Source organism: Wyeomyia smithii, chromosome 1 (assembly GCF_029784165.1).
Source record: "Wyeomyia smithii strain HCP4-BCI-WySm-NY-G18 chromosome 1, ASM2978416v1, whole genome shotgun sequence".
NCBI lineage: Eukaryota > Metazoa > Arthropoda > Insecta > Diptera > Culicidae > Wyeomyia > Wyeomyia smithii.
Genome location: NC_073694.1, coordinates 3,027,298 through 3,048,421, shown reverse-complemented (window position 1 = coordinate 3,048,421; position 21,124 = coordinate 3,027,298). Strand labels below are relative to the sequence as shown.

Here is a 21,124-nt window from a genome sequence, read left to right as displayed (position 1 = left end):
TTATCGCACACCGAAAATCACATCCAAAGTACAGTTTTATTGCGTGTGTGCATTGTTGCGTTCGTCCGTGCAGTTGCAGCCAGAGCTAAGCTCTGTACTCGCGAATTGGATTTGCTTTTATAACCACTAGTTATTCCCATCCTTCGTTATTCAGTAACAAATTCTTTCTCGAGTTCCTTCGCTGAAAGCGACGGATGAAAGTACGATGAATTCCAATAACCTCAAAAGAAGGGTGGGGTAAAAAGAGAAACAACGAGGTTGCAAATAAAATAATAATAGTGAATGCACCCGTCACCGTCAAGGGAAGCATAAAAGTTCAATATGTGTGTTGTTTCGAAGTGAGTTTTCAGTTCTCGCGTCGTTCGGCAAAGCCGGCGAAAAGTCCCAATTCACAGAAACATGTTAAAACAAAACCCAATCCAATGTGTGTATGCATGTATGTTCGCTTCCTGCCCTACCTCCCCATCCCCTAACCCAAAGGGGTGGGAGGGTTGAAAACAAATTTCGTTTGTTTGCAACAACGGTGAAATGCCGGTGCTACGAGAAAAGAGGTAAAGTTTTTTTTTGTGCCCCACATTGCCGCAAATGTTATGCGAATAATAAAACTGACTGCCGTATTGAAAAAGGGTTGGGGTTTTTTTTTGGCTCGTTTCAAACAAAATTCGAATGGTGTGCCAAATTCGTTGGCATGTTTGTTCGGGGATTACAGTTCCGGTGATGAATGATGGAATGGAATGGAAAACAAAAAAAACTGAGAGGGAAGGGTAATTTACGTACAAATGGTTTCCACAACGTTGAGGCAGAGAGGATTGATGGCATTATCCTGACGCGAGCATTGTTCTCGCACTTACGTCGTAATTAAACGAAAACGAATAAAAATACCCAATCCTTTGGGTTTGATATTTTCCAATGAATGAAGGTAAAACAAATTGAGATTCGAATAATTTTGTTGGAAAACATTCCCACGCCGGCGGATGCAAATGGAATCCATAAACATGGTAATGTAAATAAACTGCAGTTGGATAAATACACTCTCAACCAGGAAAAACAGATAAAAACTTCTACTAGAATTGCCATTATGTTAACAATTGGATCTCCTAAGCCAAAAGCAAATTTCAGAATAGTAATAAAAAAATTGGAAAAATGTTTAGAAAGAAAAAAATTAAACCCTTTTCATATCGAAAAAATAAAATTCATACCTTCAGTAGAATAATATAGATATTCAGCTTGCAGAGCTTCAATTGGGAAGCGAAGATCTTCTTCGCATCATGATCGAGAAAGTTGGTTGGTATATTCCGATGTTTTAAGTGCAGGTCACAACAGCAATCGAACGAAAAATAAAACCCCTCTTCCGGGAAGCAATCGTCGTCGTGTTGAATAGCAATCGAGCGCGCCCAAAGTTCAAGAGCACGAATTCTACGAAAGCTACGTGATAAATTGACTTTTAAAAGGTTTTACGATACTGGTAACGAAGCGTGCAGTTTTATCTTTCGAGAGTGGCGTTTTAAATTTAAATGCCAAGCTGCTACAGCAACAGTTTTGAAGGGAAAAACCAACTTCAAGTGGATTTCGTTCGTCATCATTAGCTTTCCGACTTGCGCGTGGACTGATCGATCTCGGTCGCTAATGAAGCTTGCCTCATTAGGCAGAATTACGCTCCCTGTCGATTTGGTGTCGTTTGTTTTTCGTTAGATTTCCCTAAAGACGGGTACGGGCGACGATTAATTCCGTAACCACCATAATAAGCACTAATCACACGCACATAAACTTTTTATCATTATAATGACGGTGACGACGATGGTGATGATGATGACGGTTTAATACCATTTTTTTTTTCTTCGCTTTCCTCTTCCGCAGGTTACATGCACCGCCCGGGTATTCGATCTGTACGAACGGACGGCCCTGCAGGTGGCCGATGAGAACTATCCCCAGGTGCGGGTGCTCTCCAACAGCGACAACGGAGTGCACTTTTCCTTCATGAGCGATAAGGACGACGGTAAGTGCTCGAGCAGTCGCAATCGCAGTCCGAAATCGGACGGTGATTTATGAGCTGGTGAAATCCGGGATGCGATGTCATGCTGGGATCGATTTTGTCCTTTCTTTTGAATTGGGTTAGAGCTGCTCCGTAGAAAACGCACTTTACGTTTTATTTGAACCATGAATGTCCAAAGGAGAAATTTATTTTGTTTTTGATCTTTCTTTTTCCAAAAAAAAACTTCAATTCGAATTCCACGGTCTATTGGCGCATATTAAAGAAAATTGAAGTTCTAACTTGCTTTTTTATGTTTGAAGCATTTTTCCAGGTGAAGAATTTCTAAAACGAAATAAGTTTGAACATGGGAGTGTATGAAAAAATAGGCAGTTGCCAAGTTTCTCAGGAGTTGAAGGAAAGGAGATGAAAATGAAATTGATTTTACATGGAAAGTAATCTAGGATTCATCGATGAATCGGTCATCAACGGATACAATTGTAGCGAGAAGAGGCCATTTTACAGTTCACTGTTATAACTGTAGGTTAAATTACCAACAGAAGGTTTGTAAAATCCAATCCACGATATTTGAGAAATTCGGTCCAGGCTGTTGGAAAAAATTACCATTTGGAATTTTTGATGTCTCCGGACGAGAATACAAACGAGCCAATCCCGGAATGGTTCGCTTCAGGTTTTCGATACATACTTAAATTTTATCTTGGGATATCTTCATTCCTTTTCTAGTAATCAGCGAAAAAAGTTTTTGACGTTGGACTAACGTCTATCTAGAAGTAAGGCTGAATATGAAACTCCAGTAATTCAAACATGGAAAAAATTATCAACGTTTGAGTGCTTGTGTATCAGAGATATGTTATCAAACTATCGAGGGTTTGGCATCAGCTAATCAAAAATTTCATTTACGGTTGAGTTTTTGTAACAATAACAATTGGAAAATAACATAGATTATCTTAATCCTATCGAGAAATCAGTCTCTACTTCTTTTCTCCAGCACAGCCGACACTAAAAGATATACCGGATCTAACTCTGTAAACGATTTGCTGTAGTTATTTTACTCGCTCTAGTGCACACGCCATGCTTACCGAATATTCACTCTCAGTAGTCACGTATAAAAGCTTGCAGAAATTCAGTCCTCATTGTAGAACCGATTACTGCAGCGAGAGGACGGTTACTCTTACCCTTACCGGAATCTGGCTCGTTCCACAGTCGGCAGAGCAGCTTATTTTGGCACAGCAAGACTGAGAAGGCGACTTATTCGATGGCAGTGCTCCACAGCAGACCAACAGGCGGACTGCATAGCATTGCTGAACATGTCGGACATGTTGGTAATATTGTTCGGGTATGTTACGTTGAGTCTTCTTTGAGCGGTCTTTTTCTGTATGGACCCCCATTGCGACCAGTAGTTTTTTGGTCTTCCGTGGCATTGTCCGGACGTTTTTTCTGTTCGCATATTTTGGTTTTTTATCTTTTTGCATTGTTACTTATTGAGCAGTAACCCACTCCGTGCTTTTGTCTTCTCCTTCAGACTTTGTAATCTACTAGTAACCTTAGCGACCTTATCATATCCTCCTGCAAGCTATCACTCTAACGTGCCATAGTCTATGATATTATCGAAGATTTAAACCGGGGGTTATTAAGTCTGGGGGGAAGTTTCGTGTGGAAGAGCTTGAGAATAAACCAAACCTAAATTCTATTTGCCAACGGATGGACCACCTGTTTGTCAAAGCGCACTCTGTAACTTTGCCGTTACGAAGCTGCTGCCAATAGCTATGAGTGTGCCGGTAGCACGTGTTAATGATGGTTGTTGTTTTGTTTGCTTGCCTGTAGTGTGTGCGCAGAATATCGAGTCAACGGTAAATGGCAAATGAATCAAGAATGAGCGATAACAACTACGCAAAAAGTGTTCAATTGAGTTATTGCTTTTTTTGTAGTTATTAAAATTATCGTAATTTCCTAAAATGCATGAAGTCATACACTGGGCTGAAGCTAACCGAGCTCGAGTTTTATCCGTTTTATGTCGAACTATTTCCAATCTGAAAATGTTCACTGCAATCATTCTGATCTTCAATTAAAAATAATTTCGGTGAGTCTGCTGAGAAAGGAGAACCGTAGCGAATGTAGTAAATTAATTTTATTTTGGTATTAAAGGTTTTCTCCATTCGAATATGAAAATAGAAAAGAGGAAGGATATCTACTTCCTGGTGCTTCCTAGGCTCCCCAATATGGCTTAGAAATACCGCTAGAAATACCGGTGAATCCTCAGAATCAAATTCATAAGAAGACATGGTGTCATGCGCTTGTACGAGGGCTTGAGAGAAATTCAAGCAGTATCTCCTAACACAAAAGGCACTTTTTATCTCATTTCTCGTTGACATACATTACATAACATAACATTTAAATGTTTCGATTTGGGCCGGAAAAACACTACCCATGGCCCAGGCGTTTTTTTCGAATATTGCTTAACTTTCTGGTTTTGAAGTATTTTATTGAGGGATTCTTCAAAAGACGAGTTTATTTTGATTTGTTAAGATGCGTGAAACGTTAGCGCAAGCGTTAAACAAAATTCATCTGTACAGCTGGAGCAGTCCACGCCGAACGAAGCAGGAACCGACGAAAGCGAATAGCACACTCTATCGATGTAAACGCCAGTCGACACCAAACAACACTTCTCAGGCTGATAAGAAAGGCACTCGCTTACACCACGCAGAGTAATGTGTGCCCGTAATCATGCAGTAGCCGATTGTCGAAATGACGTAAAAATGCAACTCATGGGGCTTCAGCAATTGAAAGTAAATATCTACGGATTAGATTTATGACATAGAGCGGGGGCCTAGTGTGGTTGGTAACGTCTCTGCCAATCACGCTCGACGCCTGGGTTCGAATCCCACCGCCGACATAGGTGTCGATGGTTGTGGGGTGGCGTGATCCACTCACAACCAACCTAACTGGTCTAGATTCAATCCTAGCCGACACCGGAAGATTTTCTAAGGCGAAAAATCTCTGGGATCACGCCTTCCATCGCATGAGGAAGTAAAGCCGTTGGCGCCGGTCCGTTAATAAACGGGTCGTGAGTTAGGGTCCTGGGTGTTGAGTCGCCTCCCTGGGCGTCGGTGATTGGCCACAACAGTGGCGGAACTAGACCGACGGAAAATAAGCGAGAATAAAAAAAAAAAAATAGATTTATGACAAATTACCGAATTTAAAAAACACTTTGCCGATATAGAAAATAAGATTCTGCTGTCAGGCCTCAACATCGTCGAATGAAGCACCAAAAGGAGAACACGCAACCCCTTCGACTCACTCGCTGCTACTGAAACTTCGCAAGCTCAGTTCGGCTGGTGCTTGCCGAAGACAAGATAAACACTCTTCATATCCCACACGACTGTTGCATGTGTAATCTTTTGCGCTCTGCTTTGCCTTCCGTCTTTCGGATGAAGTTAAAAACAACTTCAACTGACGAAAATATTGCTTAAAATGAATTTCTACAATCGTCGTCGTCGTCGTCGTCTTCATTATCGGATTGAAGCGACTATAGTCAGCTTCAATGAAATCGTCACTTGGATGGATCAGGGTAAATTACTTCGGACAAACAGAGCGTTGATGCTGCTGCTGCGTCTTAGGCCGTGGACATACTGGCGTGGCTTGCGTTGCACAGATGGTTCGCCTTGCTGTGGGTTAATGTACAGCCCTAAGTAGAGCTGTACATTAACCAGCGATAAGGCGAGTCACCTTCACAGCGCAGACCGTGCCAGTATGTCCATGGCCTTAGACATATAGGAGCAGGAATAAGGGCTAGGAAAATTAAACTTTTAAGCTGATTTATGCGATTTGTAACATATTACATATTATTTGAATGTTAACGGGACGGGACGTAATGTAAATAACACGTGCAAAAAGACATGTAATATGTAACGTGTAACATATAATGTATAATGTGTAACATGTAATGTGTAACATGTAGCGTGTAACATGTAGCGTGTAACATGTTCCACGCAACGATTTGCAAAGCCTGCAACCAAATACATCAATCACAGCACCCAACATGCTTGTCCTTACCTCACAGTTCAAAGCGAAGAAAATACCTTGCTTCGGTTCATCGTCATCATGCAGTTAACGATAAATTTCAAATCGTCAATTGTAGCAAAATTTGCTCGAATCTGCTTTCTTCGTTGCTGCCTTGAAGCCTCAGTTCTAGCAGTTCAATCTGAACCGACGATACAAATACGCCGAATAAGAAACGACGAAACAAAAGGTACCGAGTAAAAGACGATTGTTTTGTGCTCAGTGAGAGGGAGAGCGAACAAAATGAAGTTGATATCAGGTCGGTTAAAGACGGAGTTGAGTTGCGTCATCGTCGCTTGACGATGCACTCATGAAGGTGAAGATTAAAGGGCCTGTCTGCTGTAATGTCCACGATCCATACAAATTGTTTACAATTTATATGGGCAGTCCACGGTCCACGAAGGGGAAGAGAAGGGGGTGGGAGGTAAAAATCGTTAAAAACTGTCCACGTTGAATGTGGATGTCCCCATAGTTCATACGCAAACCTCAACCTTGACAGAAATCTTATCAACCGCTACTACAACCAACTACCACCAGACCGTGTGCTTCTTGCTGCAGCGAATAATAAATTTTCTCGATCCCCACCTGATCTCCAGCATATCTCTTTTCAACGAGGCGAAGAATAATGAGTCGTCATCACCTTTCATGCCTACCGTTTCAATGCGCCCGCTCAACCTAACGACTCCCGCGACCCCTTCAGCCGTATCATATCCTTACCATTTGGCTGGCAGCCACAACCATAACAATAACAAGAATTTTAGATCAACAAGTTTCCCGTGTGATGGATGTTATTGTAAGCATTCGTGTTTTCAAAATCAGTGACGCTTCGAGAAAGAAAAAACAACGCCAGTAGTCAATGAAGTTTGAATTTATGCTCAAAATTTCAACAGGATGCGCAGTGCACTCAAAATTAATCACATTAATAACAGAATAAGTGGATGTTCATACTCAATCATCCTAGCAATGGAAACGAACTGGAACGACGATAATTAAAGTGAAGAAGTTTTCAACAGTTCCTTTAATGTGTTCAGGAGCGACCGTGATTTATCACTATCTGATAAGAAACCAGGTGGAGGAGTGCTTGTGGCTGTTGGGGTTCAACATGATTCTGAGCAAATCATAACCCAGAAACATGTCGAATTTGAAGATGTCTGGGTTAAAGTTTTATTGAAGGGTGGAATCCATATTTTTGTATCTGTTTACATTCCACCCCACTTTGCCAAAAAGCAATCATATGAAAATTTTTTAAGGACGGTAGAATTGCGGAATGATGAGTCCAACACTATCTCAAAAATTCATATGTATGGAGATTCCAATCAAAATGATGCTGGTTTTATTGTAAATGATGACAATGAAACGCTTCTACTTCCTATAGTAGGAGAAAACGAAACTCTGCAATTTATTTTTGACGGATTTAGTCAACTTGGATTACATCAGGTTAACTCAATCCGGATGCCCTATGAAAAAATGAAAAATTTCATACAGCAATTAGGAACTCGCTAATGATTGATACCGAGGGATCACGACCCTCTGATCATGAGCCTGAATATAAATATGATTTCACTAAAGCAAATTTTGAACTAATCAATCGTAAATTAACTGACATCGACTGGCAATCACTTCTAAAAAATGAAACAGATATGAACAAAGCGGTTGATAATTTTTTATCATCACTGTACAGTGTTATAGACTCAACTGTACCAAAATCAAAAAAGAAAATGGCTGGTTCAAAAGATCCCATTTGGTTTACCAGCGAAATTAAAAATTCAAAGAATAGTAAACAGAAAGCTTATAAACTCACAGAAAAACTGAAGACCAAGGAAATTTGGACAAATATTTGAACATATGTGATGAACTGAATACTAAAATATCTATAGCGTATGAGAACTACAACACAAGGGAAGCAAATAACATTAAATCAGACCCAAAACAAAACTTCCCATCTCGCATGCAGTATGAAGACTTCGCCAGTACTGGCTCAAAGCAAATCTGCAAAAAAAAAAGAGCGACGAAGTCGGGGACTTTGAGTATTTCTCACACTTGCATGAACAAATAAATAACGTATCTGTTAAACAAATAACTGTTCAAGAAATCTTCGCAACACTAAAAGAACTGGACGCTTCACAAGGTTCAGGTCCAGATGGAATTCCACCCTCACTTATGAAAAATCCTGCTCCTGCTTTCGTAAAACCCTTGTTTGGGCTTTTCATCTTATCCCTTACGTCCGGACAATTTCCATCAGTCGGGAAATTTTTTTTCATATACCGATTTTTATGTCAGGTAAGATATCTCCCAGATGGTCTCGTGGTACGATGCTGGCCTAACAAGCCAGTCGTCGTTGGTTCGAGTCTCGACTCGAGAGAGTCTGTTAGTGTCAGTAGGATCGTAGCGCTTGCCCCGCAATTGTCATGTACACTAAACAGTCGGCTGCGAAGTCTGTGTATAAATAAACAGAAGGTCAAGTTCCGATACGGGATGTAGCACCAAGGCTTTGCTTTTAAGAGATCTGATATCAAAAAATAACGTGGCATTGCAATGATACCATGTATTCCCAAACTTTTTGAAGCTATCGTAAACCAAAAAATATTTAATCAGGTAATAAGCCGCATAACGTGCAACCAACATGGTTTTTACAAAGGAAGGTCTACGACTACCAACTTGCTTGAATTTGTTGATTTCTCTCTTGCGTCTATGGACAGAGGTAACTTCGTGGAAACTCTATACACGGATTTTAGTGAAGCTTTTGACAGAGTAGATATTTCCATGCTGATGTTCAAATTAAAAAAACTGGGATTTGAGTCAGACCTACTTAGATGGATTGAATCTTATTTAACGAATAGGACACAAACGGTTAGGTTTAAGGGACACCTTTCTGTACCAGTAAAAGTGACATCTGGAGTTCCACAAGGCCCCCATTTAGGCTCCTTGCTCTTCATTTTATTTGTTAATGACGTTACCCTTGTGTTGAATCGTCTCAAAGTCTTGATATATGCCGACGACATGAAATTGTACATGGAAATAAAACACAAATCAGACATCCAACATTTATAACAAGAGGTTGACATTTTATACATTTGGTGTAAAAAAAGTCTTTTTGATCTCAACGTAAAAAAATGTAATATTATATCCTACACAAGGAAAAGAAATCCTGGGCATTCCAGTTGCACTTGGACATCAGGTTGTAGAAAGGTGTTATCAAGTTAGAGATTTGGGAGTAACTATGGATTCTAAGTTAACATTCATTGATCACTACAGTACGATCATCAATAGAGCCAACAGTAAGCTAAGTTTTATAAAAAGGTTCAGTTATCATTTCGTAGACCCGTACACTATAAAAACTCTTTTTGTTACATATGTTAGATCTATTTTCGAGAACTGTAGTGTTGTTTGGTCGCCTTATCAAGACGTCCATTCCAAAAGAATCGAATCTGTACAAAAACAGTTTTTGTTATATGCACTAAGAAAACTAGGTTGGAATTCATTTCCTCTTCCTTGTTATGAATCGCGTTGCATGCTTATTAATATAGAAACGCTTGAAAAAAAAGAGAAATTGCTTCGGTAACTCTTGTCAACGATTTAGTTTCACAACGCATAAGTTCGGAAAATTTGCTAGGAAAACTCAACTTTTATGCTCCTACACGCTCATTAAGAACGCGAAAAGTTTTTGTATTAAATTCTTATAGAACAGAATATGCCATGGTATTGATTTACCGATGTCACGAAATGCTCTTAGAAAAAATTGAACACTAGAATCACATAACTACATTTGTGATGTTAGCATTAGTTTTTAAGATTTAGTCTACTATGATTGACGTAAATAAATAAAAATTTGCGTATTTTATAAAATTAACATCGAAAAACAAATGGGGTCGAATGGTTGTTCAGGAGTGTTTCTGTTAATCGCCGTAATGTGATGATCCTTTTTCTAGCCAAAACACATACCTTCCATCGGCATGGTTTTTGTGTAGAATAGGAATCTAAATTTAGTTCAAACTTTCGTTCTGGTTCACAGGCGTCATCCACAAATTACGTAAGGATTTTTTTCGAAATTTTAGACCCCCCCTCCCTATAATAAGGCTTAGTAAGATTTTGCATTACCCCCCTCCCCCCATGAATCTTATATAAGATTTTCTTTTCTAGGAAAAAAAATGTTAATGAAGTAGTTTGACTAAAATTTTTCTACATATGGTGTATTCGTGAAGAAATAAAAAACAATTTAACCAATTCAGGCAATTTCATGTTGAAATTAATAAAACTGAAAATGAAGTGAACGAGGTAAAATACATAATCATTCAGCTAAGGTGATTTCACGCTTACCCGAGGTTCAACTGTTAAGATTTCAGCGAGAAATAGTTCAACTAATTTTATTTTTTTAGGTTTTGTTTGTATTTGAATTTTTTCAATCTTACGTAAGATTTTCTCGAACCCCCTTCTTCCCCTCGTAAGTATTCGTAAGTAATTTGGATACTCCCCCGTTCCCCAGAAACTCTTCCTTTTTTGTCAAATATTTTGGTCAGTCTTCCACTATTTACACACACAAATTTTTTGTTAAAATTTTTGTCCAGTACAGTTAGAACTGTACAATGCAATTGCACAAGGCTCTTTAGTTAAACGCCGTTTTGAACAGAACTCAGCATGCATGAAAAAGGGAGTTCAATAAGGAATAGCACCTTTTAATCTCTAGGAGTGTTGGGCATGGAAGTTGGGATCTAAGTTTGAAGCGAGCCATGTTTCACAGAAAAAAAATGCAACGCATTTGTACCTATTAATCAAAACTTTACATGATCCAATTTTGGGGATGATACCTCTGCAATTCCATTGTAAAACAAAGAATCCTTCTCATTAGCCGATGAACCAGCCAAAGATATGATCGTTGTACGAAAAGGCCATTAAACGGTCAGCTGGTCGGAAAGAGTTTGAACTCTAGGTTAAAAACGCCAGTAGAAGACAGCCAGCAGCAGGCACCAATTATGCTGTCATTTTTTTAAATCCAATTTTCCCTTCAAACACTGGAAACTCCTTGCCAAAATTCAGTTCGGATTTTCAACAGCACTCTTTGTATTCGTGCTGTCTGACATACCAGATGGGGATCTCCTCTGTTCTTTCCTGGGAAGCTCAAGGAATGGCATGTTTTTGTTCTCTTCTTAGGCTCCGCAGGTTGAACAAAGGATGGTTTCCCAACTAAATCGACAGTATCAGACACATTGGACGTGAAGACATCATAGAGGGTTAAGGAAACCAGTTTGGTGGTAGCGGCTTCTTTCAGCATTTTTGCAAAAGTGCGCTTTAAGCGCTCTTTCAGAGACCGTTTAATCTTCTCTTTGCCCTCTTTGTACGCGGGTTACAGTAGAGGCACTTTTCAGCACCTTTACCACAGACATCATAAACATATTACTCTCCGCTTGTGTCACAACCTACTTTACTGCCGCAGTGGGCAGAGCAAATCCGGCGAAAGTAATGCAGTAAGTTGAATGCAATCGCTTGCAATCCAGTATCTCAACCGACTGAAGGTTAGAATTCTTGAAATGGCCTGGAATCAATATTGTCCTTTCACAAAAAAAGGATGCAAGTTATTTTCAAGAAAAATAAGAAGCTGCATCCGCAACTGACATATATCGCAAACACTAGTAAAAACATACACTCTCAGCAGGGGATAGGAAAAAAGTTCGCAATTGAAATACAAGAATCCGAATAAATTTTATCCAATAGACCATTTTACGAACTGGCAGATGTCACGGAACCTGCTGATGTTGATGGTGCTTTTTCGTGCATCATTACAGCGGTCCCATCCGAGAACGCAAATTTTCTGCGGGCCACTAAATTATTATTATTGTGATCGTTATCTTTCGTGAACCTGTTTTATTCAGTTCTCGTTGGAATTTTTTTTTAGTTAGTAATCGTGAGTCGCATACTTTTAATAGCACGTATCGCAACAGTGGTAACGAGGTGTTACTGAAGTTAATCATCATAACCATGCGTGGTATCAGGTTTCTGACAAAATAAGACAATATATAAAACAGTGTAATGATAACCATTGTTCATTTCAGAATTTGTTATTAATTCATTCCAATTTAATGTTGTTATCAAAATTATATGTGTGAACACGAAATCGTATCTGACTTTGTTATTTGTATCTCGTGTTGACAGAGTTTTGTCATTTTTCAGTTGTGATCTTCTGATCGAAAGCTGATTGCTACGCAGCCTGTTGGGAAAAACGAATCTGTCCCACGACTAGGTTATTTGGCGGAGTTGGTGTACAATAAAGAAGCGGTAATATATTCGACACAAGGTTTTCGCGATACACCGATCTGTGTAACAGGGATGCCAGCTTCCGACGACGGTACAAGTACTTTTAAGTAACTAAGAGAAGCGAAGACTATCTTGCTTACTCTAGCAAGGTGAATAGGTTCTTCGTTGATTCCAAACTGGCAGAATTAACGGAGCAGCAGCTCAAATGTTTATCTCTTGGGTGCGGCTTTAAGTCGAAACAAGATGCTGAGCTGCTGAGAATCTCACCCTCCAGCAATTTGTACAGTAGTGTAACAGCCTGATAATCCTCACACAGGACACCGTCCGGGTGCAAAATGCGTAATCGGTAAACTGCGTTGCCAACATCAACGACTCGAAGTCCAATCATCGATAATAATAGCTAAAATGTGCTTTCGCTGTCAAATCTAACTTTACTTGATCTTATTGACACTAACAGTTTCTCCGTCGGAAATCTAACATACGACGACTGGTTTGTTAGACCAGACCAGTACCTTGAAACCATGGAATCTGAAACAAATGGTTGAGCTTGGCAGGTTTAACATGTATTCGCTATAGTTATTGCTCATCTATTTTCTTTAATGCATCTTATAGCATATTTTCTCAGCTGTCCAATGGTGGTGTCAAATTAGAAATCGGTGGTTGTGATGTTACTCAAAAACATGCCATTTTTTCTACTTTATATGAAAGCTCTATTATTCCACTTTAAAACGACGTGCTGGTTTCAAGAGAAAGAGATCTATAAAAGATGTAGAGTCACTCAAAATATAATTTGTTTGAAACCTGTGTGACCTCTCGATGCCCAAGGATTCCATCCATATGAACTAGTCAAAGTGATTTTATCATTTTTTCACTACTTTCAATCATTTAAACACAAATATATCCTTATTTAAGTTCATAACACACGGTACAAAATGGCGAACTGGTAGACGCTCCCTGCCCACTTCCAAATGGCTAAACAAATCAGAACCGGCGAAGGTCGCCCAGAATAAATCTGATGGAGTATACTTTTTGTTCCCCCCAATCGAGGACACCAAGTGCAATCGCTTGCAATCAAGTATCTTTACTGGATAAATACTGGATTCTTAAATCGGTCAGAACCAACATTCAACTAGTCCTCGATAGTCGAACCAGCTTCCGTGACGATATTGTCGATCTATACAATGCGAGCAGGGACGTATACACGAATGTCGCGTAAAAAGCTGGCTGAAAACAATAGCCCTTGCTTCTTTGAGATTGGACACCGTCACCCGCAATTGGTTTGGACGAACCTTGGAGATGAATACTGCTGTGCCAGCTTCTTCAAAATTCATATACACAGTGCGAAAATCGCGTAAATTTACGTTTGTTTACATGCATATAAAAGGAGTATTGGAAACCACGTAATATTTAGTGTTGCATTATTTCCAATTGCAGAAAAAAATGCGAAAATGTTCAAACGTAAGTATTGGGTTAGTTTGTGTATCTAATGACCTGTTTTGTTGGACAGTGTATTTGTGTACATTTACTTCTAAGTGCTGCAACCAGTCTTTGTATACTCATCGTGTGTAACAACCGAAGCACGTTGAAAAAAAAAAGGATTAATTGCTTTTTCGCGCGCATTTGCTTCCAATACAACAGAGAGACTTTTTCGATTGCAACTGAGAAAATGTAGCTGGCGCACATTTAACCGCCTACTATCGCTCAATTGATAAGCGCACATTCTGGCTGGTTTTAAACTTTACTGGCTGTTTCTCTCGTAACCTATTCTGTAGCAGTAAAATTGAGTATATCGGCTTTCCAGTCATCTGCTTATCAAAACGAAAATTTATTTTCTACTTCCGACGTTTCGATTTAATATAAAATCTTTTTCAAGGATTCTACAAATATACAAGTTGTTACAAAAATTCAATAATCAGAGAACAGTCACTTACAGAAAGGATATCGTTTTTTGTCTAATAGCTTTATGTTTTGAGCATCAACGGTCAAAGATTTAATTGTGGCTAGTATTCGTTTACTGTAACCGGGTTGTGAGGACAAAAGTTTATAAATATAGGGCAAATTTTTTTAGAAAAAGTATTACCGTTTTTGCATTTGAAATAAAATAAACTTGAACTAAAAAATATTCAAATTGTTAAATTCTAGTTCGGTGAGCTGGTTTGGTGAGATGAACTGTGTGAAAACCACAGTATACTGATGTGGATTATAATTCTGATCTATTGCCTATTTTGGTCTTTAGTGTGTGTAATATCCCTGCGTAAGTCGAACTAAGACAATCGACATCAGTGCGTTTGTTTACGGTATGCTCGGTGTTCATGATGTGACAAACTTCGAGAATAGGAAGTGCAGACGGTCGGCGATGATGGTCCAGAATTATTGTTTTTTCCAGGTTAAACCGGTGATTGCTGTCTATGCTGTGTTGAAGAAGTGCTGTTTTCTCCTTCAGGTGTGCTATTTCGTGAGTTTTGGTGTCTCTAGTGTGTTCCTGGTTTAGGAGTTGTTCCAGTTTGTTAATGTTCGAGCGGTGGTTGCTAAGCCTTTTCTTGAGCTGTGTTGTCGTTAGCCCTACATAAGAGGCCTCACAATTGCCACACGGAATACGATAAATCACTTTGTGTTGGTTTTCAGCTGCTAATTTGTCTTTCATATTTGTGAACATAGCTCCTACCGTGCGTTCGTTCCGTGTTGCTAAAGTGGTGTTTGGCAAATCTGTTCGAAACAGCTTTGTTAGTCTACTGCAAAGATTCTGAACATAAATCAGTGGCTTATATGTTTTGGGCGAATCTTGCGAGTGTGGTTGGTGGATTGGTAATGATCGTTCGTTGATTCTGTTGGTATAACGGTTTCTCAAATGGGTGGGATAGTGGTTAATTTTCAGATGTCTATCGATGATTGTTTTAACTTCCTTTGGTGATAAATTAGTGCTAAAATCTTTCACACGTCGCATAAAGTTAGTGACAACATTATTTTTCATGTGCAATGGGTGGGTAGAGAAATAATCTAAAAACCGTCCTGATGCCATCGGTTTGGCATACCATTCGGTTTTAACGGTCTGATCAGGCTGTCGAATTAAAACCATATCCAGAAACGGGAGTCTCTTGTTGTTCTTGATTTCGCAGGTGAATTGAATGTTGCTGTTGTACTCGTTGAATGTGGAAAGAACGTCGTTCACTTTGTCCTTCGGAAGGGCCAGGCATAAGTCGTCAACGTATTTCCTCAAGACAGGAATCGGAAAACCCAGTTTAGCAATAACGGAGTCTAAAAGCGCTTCCATGACTAAATCGGCAACAGTGGGGGACAAAGGTATATTTGTAGAATCCTTGAAAAAGATTTTATATTAAATCGAAACGTCGGAAGTAGAAAATAAATTTTCGTTTTGATGAGCAGATGACTGGAAAGCCGATATATTCAATTTTACTAAAGCAATTATCAGTCGTGAGTTGTTGAATCTCTATTTCTAACCGTCCTCTGCTACGCATGACGCCATTGTAGCGTTTACGTAAAACTCTGCGCTGTGCTCACTGTGCTATGCTTACTGATTTTTTTTATCATCGCAGTGTTAAACTGTGACAAATTTAGCCCAGAACCAGTTAATTTACTCAACTTTGGCTTTGGCTTTGTTTAGTCACATTCCACGTTCCCTATGCGCAGAAATGCCGCTCAATTAGGTTGTGCTTTTATGTTTGCTCATCACAGTGCCAACACACTTAAAATTTATTGCCGGGTCTCGGTAATTTATTGCCGAGAACGGCACCACTGAGTGCTCGGTTTGAAGAAAAACGACAGCTGTCACATTTTTTTGTAAATCTCGGATTTCGGATATTTTGTGCCGAAATTTATTTAAATTTACAAAAAGAACGTGACAGCTGTCGTTATTTTTTTAACCGAGCACTCAGTAGTGCCGTTCGCGGCAATAAATTATCGAGACCCGGCAATAAATTTTGAGTGTGTACTTAAAAACTGATGTAATGCAATTTTTGCGTTGATAAATGCACAAAGATGAGTAACTGGACAAGACTGGCTGCAACAGGATTTCGAAATCAATTTATAGAGAATTTTTTCCAGAACTCCAGAGCTAAAGTGAAACGCCACTTGATCACGGGGCGTATGAAAGAGCTACGAGTGACGCATCCGAAAAAATTGTTTTCCTTACTGAAAAAAAAAACTCTTTTCTTTGACGAAAAGCTGTTCAGTATTGATATTGTGCCCAACAGCCGCCTGGACCGGAGAAAGTAAAGTTTAAGCTCCAAACCAAACATCTGGCTGGTGTAATGATATTGTTATGTTATGCTACAACAAGATGGAGCGCCATGTTATACGTCTAATCGGACCCAACACTGGCTGATGGAAAATTTGAAATGTTGGCCGAAAGATTTGTGGCCCCCTAACAGCCCGGACCTCAACTCGTTGAATTATTCGATTTGGGCGTATGTTGAGGCAAGAACCTACAAAACATCTCACCCTACTGTAAACATCCCACAGTCTAACATAGCACGCACATGGCGGTCGATGCCTGAGGACTACGTTTGAAAGGTGTGTTCTAGCTTTCGGCGTCATCTCGAGGATTTCATTGCTAAAGTTGGAAGACGCTTCCAGTTAATTTGTTAAATAGAACCTTATACAGATATCTTAAATTAAAAATGTCAACATTATTCCGTAAAAGTACTTCAAATAATATTTGAGAGGAGTACCATAAATTTTTGCAATTCCACACTCCACACTCTGCATTTTTACCTACAAAAATATATCACTTACCGTACAAAATTTACATGGTTCCATACAATCCTGTAATGTGCATTATTCACTATGTAAAATTGTGTATGTTTTTTACTCCATGTGCTAAAAACCCTTATGTATTTTCATTCGTATTAGTTGTAAATTTCGTTTTTTGGAACTGTGTAACTTTTAAAGGTTTCTATTTGGGCCGGAAAAACACAACCCATGGCCCTGACGATATATTCAGGTATTGCTAGATTCTCGGGTCGTGCTAAGACGCCTTCAAAGTGCGCCGAGTCTTCAGAGACCACGAATCCACGGCGAGCAATTACTGTACTCTGTGGCCTTATGACTCGCTTCCGAGGCGACCAGTTTGAGTAAGGCACATTTGTGTTTTGTCAGGACGTCATCGAGCATGCCAATGCACTCATTTGCATGTTATTGCATAGGTAGCTAAGGGTTTCTCAGGAATTTGGAAACATGCGTGATTGATCAGTTTAACACTTTAGTTGTACTAAAGTGTATTACTTAGAAAAAATAATGAAACATTCTGAGCATCATTAGGAGGAGTTGTTTGATGATACTGGTATGAGGGGTTTATTTTCTGTCAAATAGGGAACCAACCTTGCATATAAAAAATTGGTCTGAGCATGGTACATTTTCGGACTTACCCGATTATGATACAAAACCCTTCAAATAACTGAAAAACGCACATAAAAAGCAGAAGAGGAAAAAGAGACATCATCAGTTAGGTTGAATGCGTCTCGATGAATTGCAAAACGATAAGACCAGCAAACAGCATAACAAAAAAAAAATTAAAGTTAGAAAAAAATCCTAAATTGAGCTCAAAATTACAATTCTGAAAACATGAAAAGACTGAAACAGAATAAATCACAATTTTAGCGCGTTTGAAACCTCGTCTTTGAATATAACACACAATTGTTTGGGTTAAATAGAGAAATTTTACAATATATATGATAAATTTACGCTGGCTGCTAATCAAATTTAAATATAGCTAAGTTACTGGCGAAACTAAAAATTTCATATAAATATCAAAGTGGATTGAAATTAAGTAGATAAAATCATAGGAAAAGACTCTAACCTTTTATATATATATACTTATGTAAGTTCTTTCATTCTAAGGTTTTTAAAAAACACTTGGATTCTTAACACATTGATTTTTACTAAGTATTTTAAACTACTCACGTCCTAAGACGAGAACAACCTCTACACACTACAAACGTTTCACTGGAACTAAAGCTCCTGAAAAATTAATATAAGTTCCCTACTCATCGATGGATTGGATTAATGCTGCGTAAGGATTGTTGGCTCCGCTCTACTGCCGTCGCTGCTGTCGTTGTCGTCGTTGCTGCTACCAGCTCGGTTCTGCTGCGTCAGGGGTATCAGGGGTACAACGTCCGTTGGTGGAGTTGTCGATGTCGCCGTGTTGCTATGCTGGAGTCGTTCTGGATGCCGGTCGTTCACTTGCTGCGTCAGGAATGTCGGGCGTCCAGTTGTTGCATCAGAAATGCCATGTGCAAGGATTTGCTGTGTCAGGAATGGTGCGTCCGGTGTTGGTGTACAGTAATGTCCATAACTATATATCACCCAATTACGCCCTCGAATCGTAAAAATAAGCATTTAAAGAGCGTTAAGTTTTTGAATCCCATGTTCAAGCCAAACCATGGACGGGAAAGACCCAAATCAACGTTCAAGGTAGTTGAATTAAATTTAATTGATCGCAGAAACGAAAAAAATGCAAAAATAACGAAGAACTGAAATAGAAAATGATTCCAAAGTTGGTTTCAATCGTTTTTAAGTGATTCTCATGTCAGAACAGGACGCAGAAGAAAACGAAACGAACACAAAAAATATATACATCGTAAAACACGAATAACAATCTAGTTTTTTATTATCAAAAAAAAAAAGAGCCCGAAATGACGTCCCGTTCTTTTATTCAGCTTGTTAAGTTTTTTCAAAAAACACGAGCTCACTTGGGAAATATTGTAGTCAGAAACAAACAGAAGCGGGTAACAGTAATATCATTCAATATCTATGGATATTATTGCGGGGAAAATGTGTCTCATGGTTGCCTTAATTCTATTCACGGATCATTTCCTTGCATTATCAAAAAAGTAACTTGAGACACGAAAATCCAAAGAGTTTTGCATAAGTTTCCAATCGACAGCCTTCTCTTAGCATCTAAATTTGCAGCACCGCTTCTTTCACAACTGAGCTCCGAGTGACAATTTATTCAAATTCCATGAATAAAAAATTCACCGGCGAATTCGGTTCCAACCGGACTCTCGACACGCCTGTCGAATTGGCACTGATTACAGCAGCTTTGGTCCCATAAAATAGCAAATACACACCGTGGAAAGGTGCCGCCGGTATCGAATTACTAATTCAGTGCGGCACTGCCGCAACACGAGTGCCACCCAAACTGCAGTGGTGTCCCAACATGAATAAAAATTCAATTTCACTACACCATTTCTCGCATCACTAGCAGCTCTTCTCCAATCCCCTGCTCACAAACGCATCGATTTTGCCCGAAATCAAAGGTAATCAGGATTTTTTTCTTTCCTATTTTTTTCCAGTATCCTCCTCAGCAGCATCGCTCCGACGGCACTCACTGTGGTCTACGATCGGTTCCGTTGCGCTTTCCGGGTGGCTGCCCACTGGGACGATCGGTGAAAGCAAAATCCAAGATACGGGTCAAATCGACATCGTCGTCAAGCTGCTGGTGCTGGCTGCAATCACCATCACTGCTGCTTCCATCGCTCTCCTACTAGCGTCGTCGTTGTCCCACTGGAGTTGCGTCCAACCGTCGTCGTCGCGGTTGGACGGTCGCACGAAACGAGCAATTTTCTAGTCTCAGTGGTAGTCCGAAATGTAATCGAAAAAAAAAACTGGAAAAAGAAAGCGGTCTCGAAGGTAACTGAGTGCTGTACATAGAGTTTCGGATTTTTGGTTATCCACTGAGCGCTGCGCTGCTTTCGATGGAGCCCCGCTACGTATCCCGCTTCGCTTTCACTCTGTTTCCCGAAATTAAGCATAGATAAAACATAAAAAAGCAGAAGATATATGCTCACTGTTGCAGGAAAAACGAGCCACGTTTCGATGTTTATGGCCAGTTGGAGGAAGAAGCGAAAGAAAAAAAAATGTATACCAATCGATTGTTGGTGGATATGAAGACGCGTGATGGTTTGTGATCCCAAACTAAGCAAGGGAAAATATTTCATTTTAGTTTACTGTAAAAAGTTTAGCATATAAACTATTGGTTTTTTGTACCCCCTCAGACTCTGTCTAACACGGTTGCTAACTGTAAACATTCTATGGTATAAGTCAAGTAAAACTAGCTAATAGAAAAGACAATTAGAACAATACAATCTGCGCTGGCATGAGTGGAGACGCAATGGTGTCTAGTAAGAAAATAAAGTATTGAAAAAGTAATATTTAAAGGAAAACCTGAGGACTGAGCGGGAAGTTGGTTGTACAGGACAAAAGAAAACACATTCCGTAAATACATTCACAGACACAGAAAGAAAATGCTATCCAACAAATCCAACAGTTCCAAACACGTTTCGCTAAAATCGGATTAAGCTGACATATACACAAAGCAGAACAGTTAATTGTTGTGAGATGAACAAAAGTAAAAAAATAAAAAACAAGCAGATGGTACAGTAAAATACTTTGCTGCTGTTACGAAGAAGAGTGAGAGAAAATTAAAAAGACCGGCAAGATGTGAAGCGGAGAGAATTTCATGTGTTGTATATTATTTGAGAAAGTCTATTGAAGAATAAAAATATAAAATTTATTTTGGCTCGTTTTTGCGTAAGCTTCGAAAAGTAGTCCCTTGGGTGGTTTTGTACTGTGAGTGAAAAAGTGAGTGGGTGGAAATGTTATTACGAAAAACTTTGACTTCTTCACAGGATCATGGGAAACTCGGATGAAGATTTGATGGCAAGTTTTTAGCATTTCGTTTTACGGTTTTAGAAACCCATTTGTTTAACTTAGAAACTAGGGTCAAGGGTTTAATAGATCTGATTTCTGATCAAAATAAAAAAACAAAAAAGAAAATATTAATCCCAAGTTTTGTTTTGTTTTCTGTAG

General features: G+C 39.2%; 1 protein-coding gene across 1 annotated transcript in view; it reads left to right on the top strand.

The window, feature by feature from the left end:
• The window catches only part of LOC129729929 (uncharacterized), a 133,456-nt gene extending 112,628 nt beyond the window's left edge, over positions 1-20,828 (top strand). The window contains exons 6-7 of the mRNA XM_055688850.1: positions 1,858-1,996; positions 19,609-20,828. Coding sequence (XP_055544825.1) covers positions 1,858-1,996; positions 19,609-19,883 — 414 coding nt within the window. The 3' untranslated portion in view covers positions 19,884-20,828. The remainder of the gene's footprint in view (positions 1-1,857; positions 1,997-19,608) is intronic.
• The last annotated feature ends 296 nt before the right edge of the window (positions 20,829-21,124 follow it).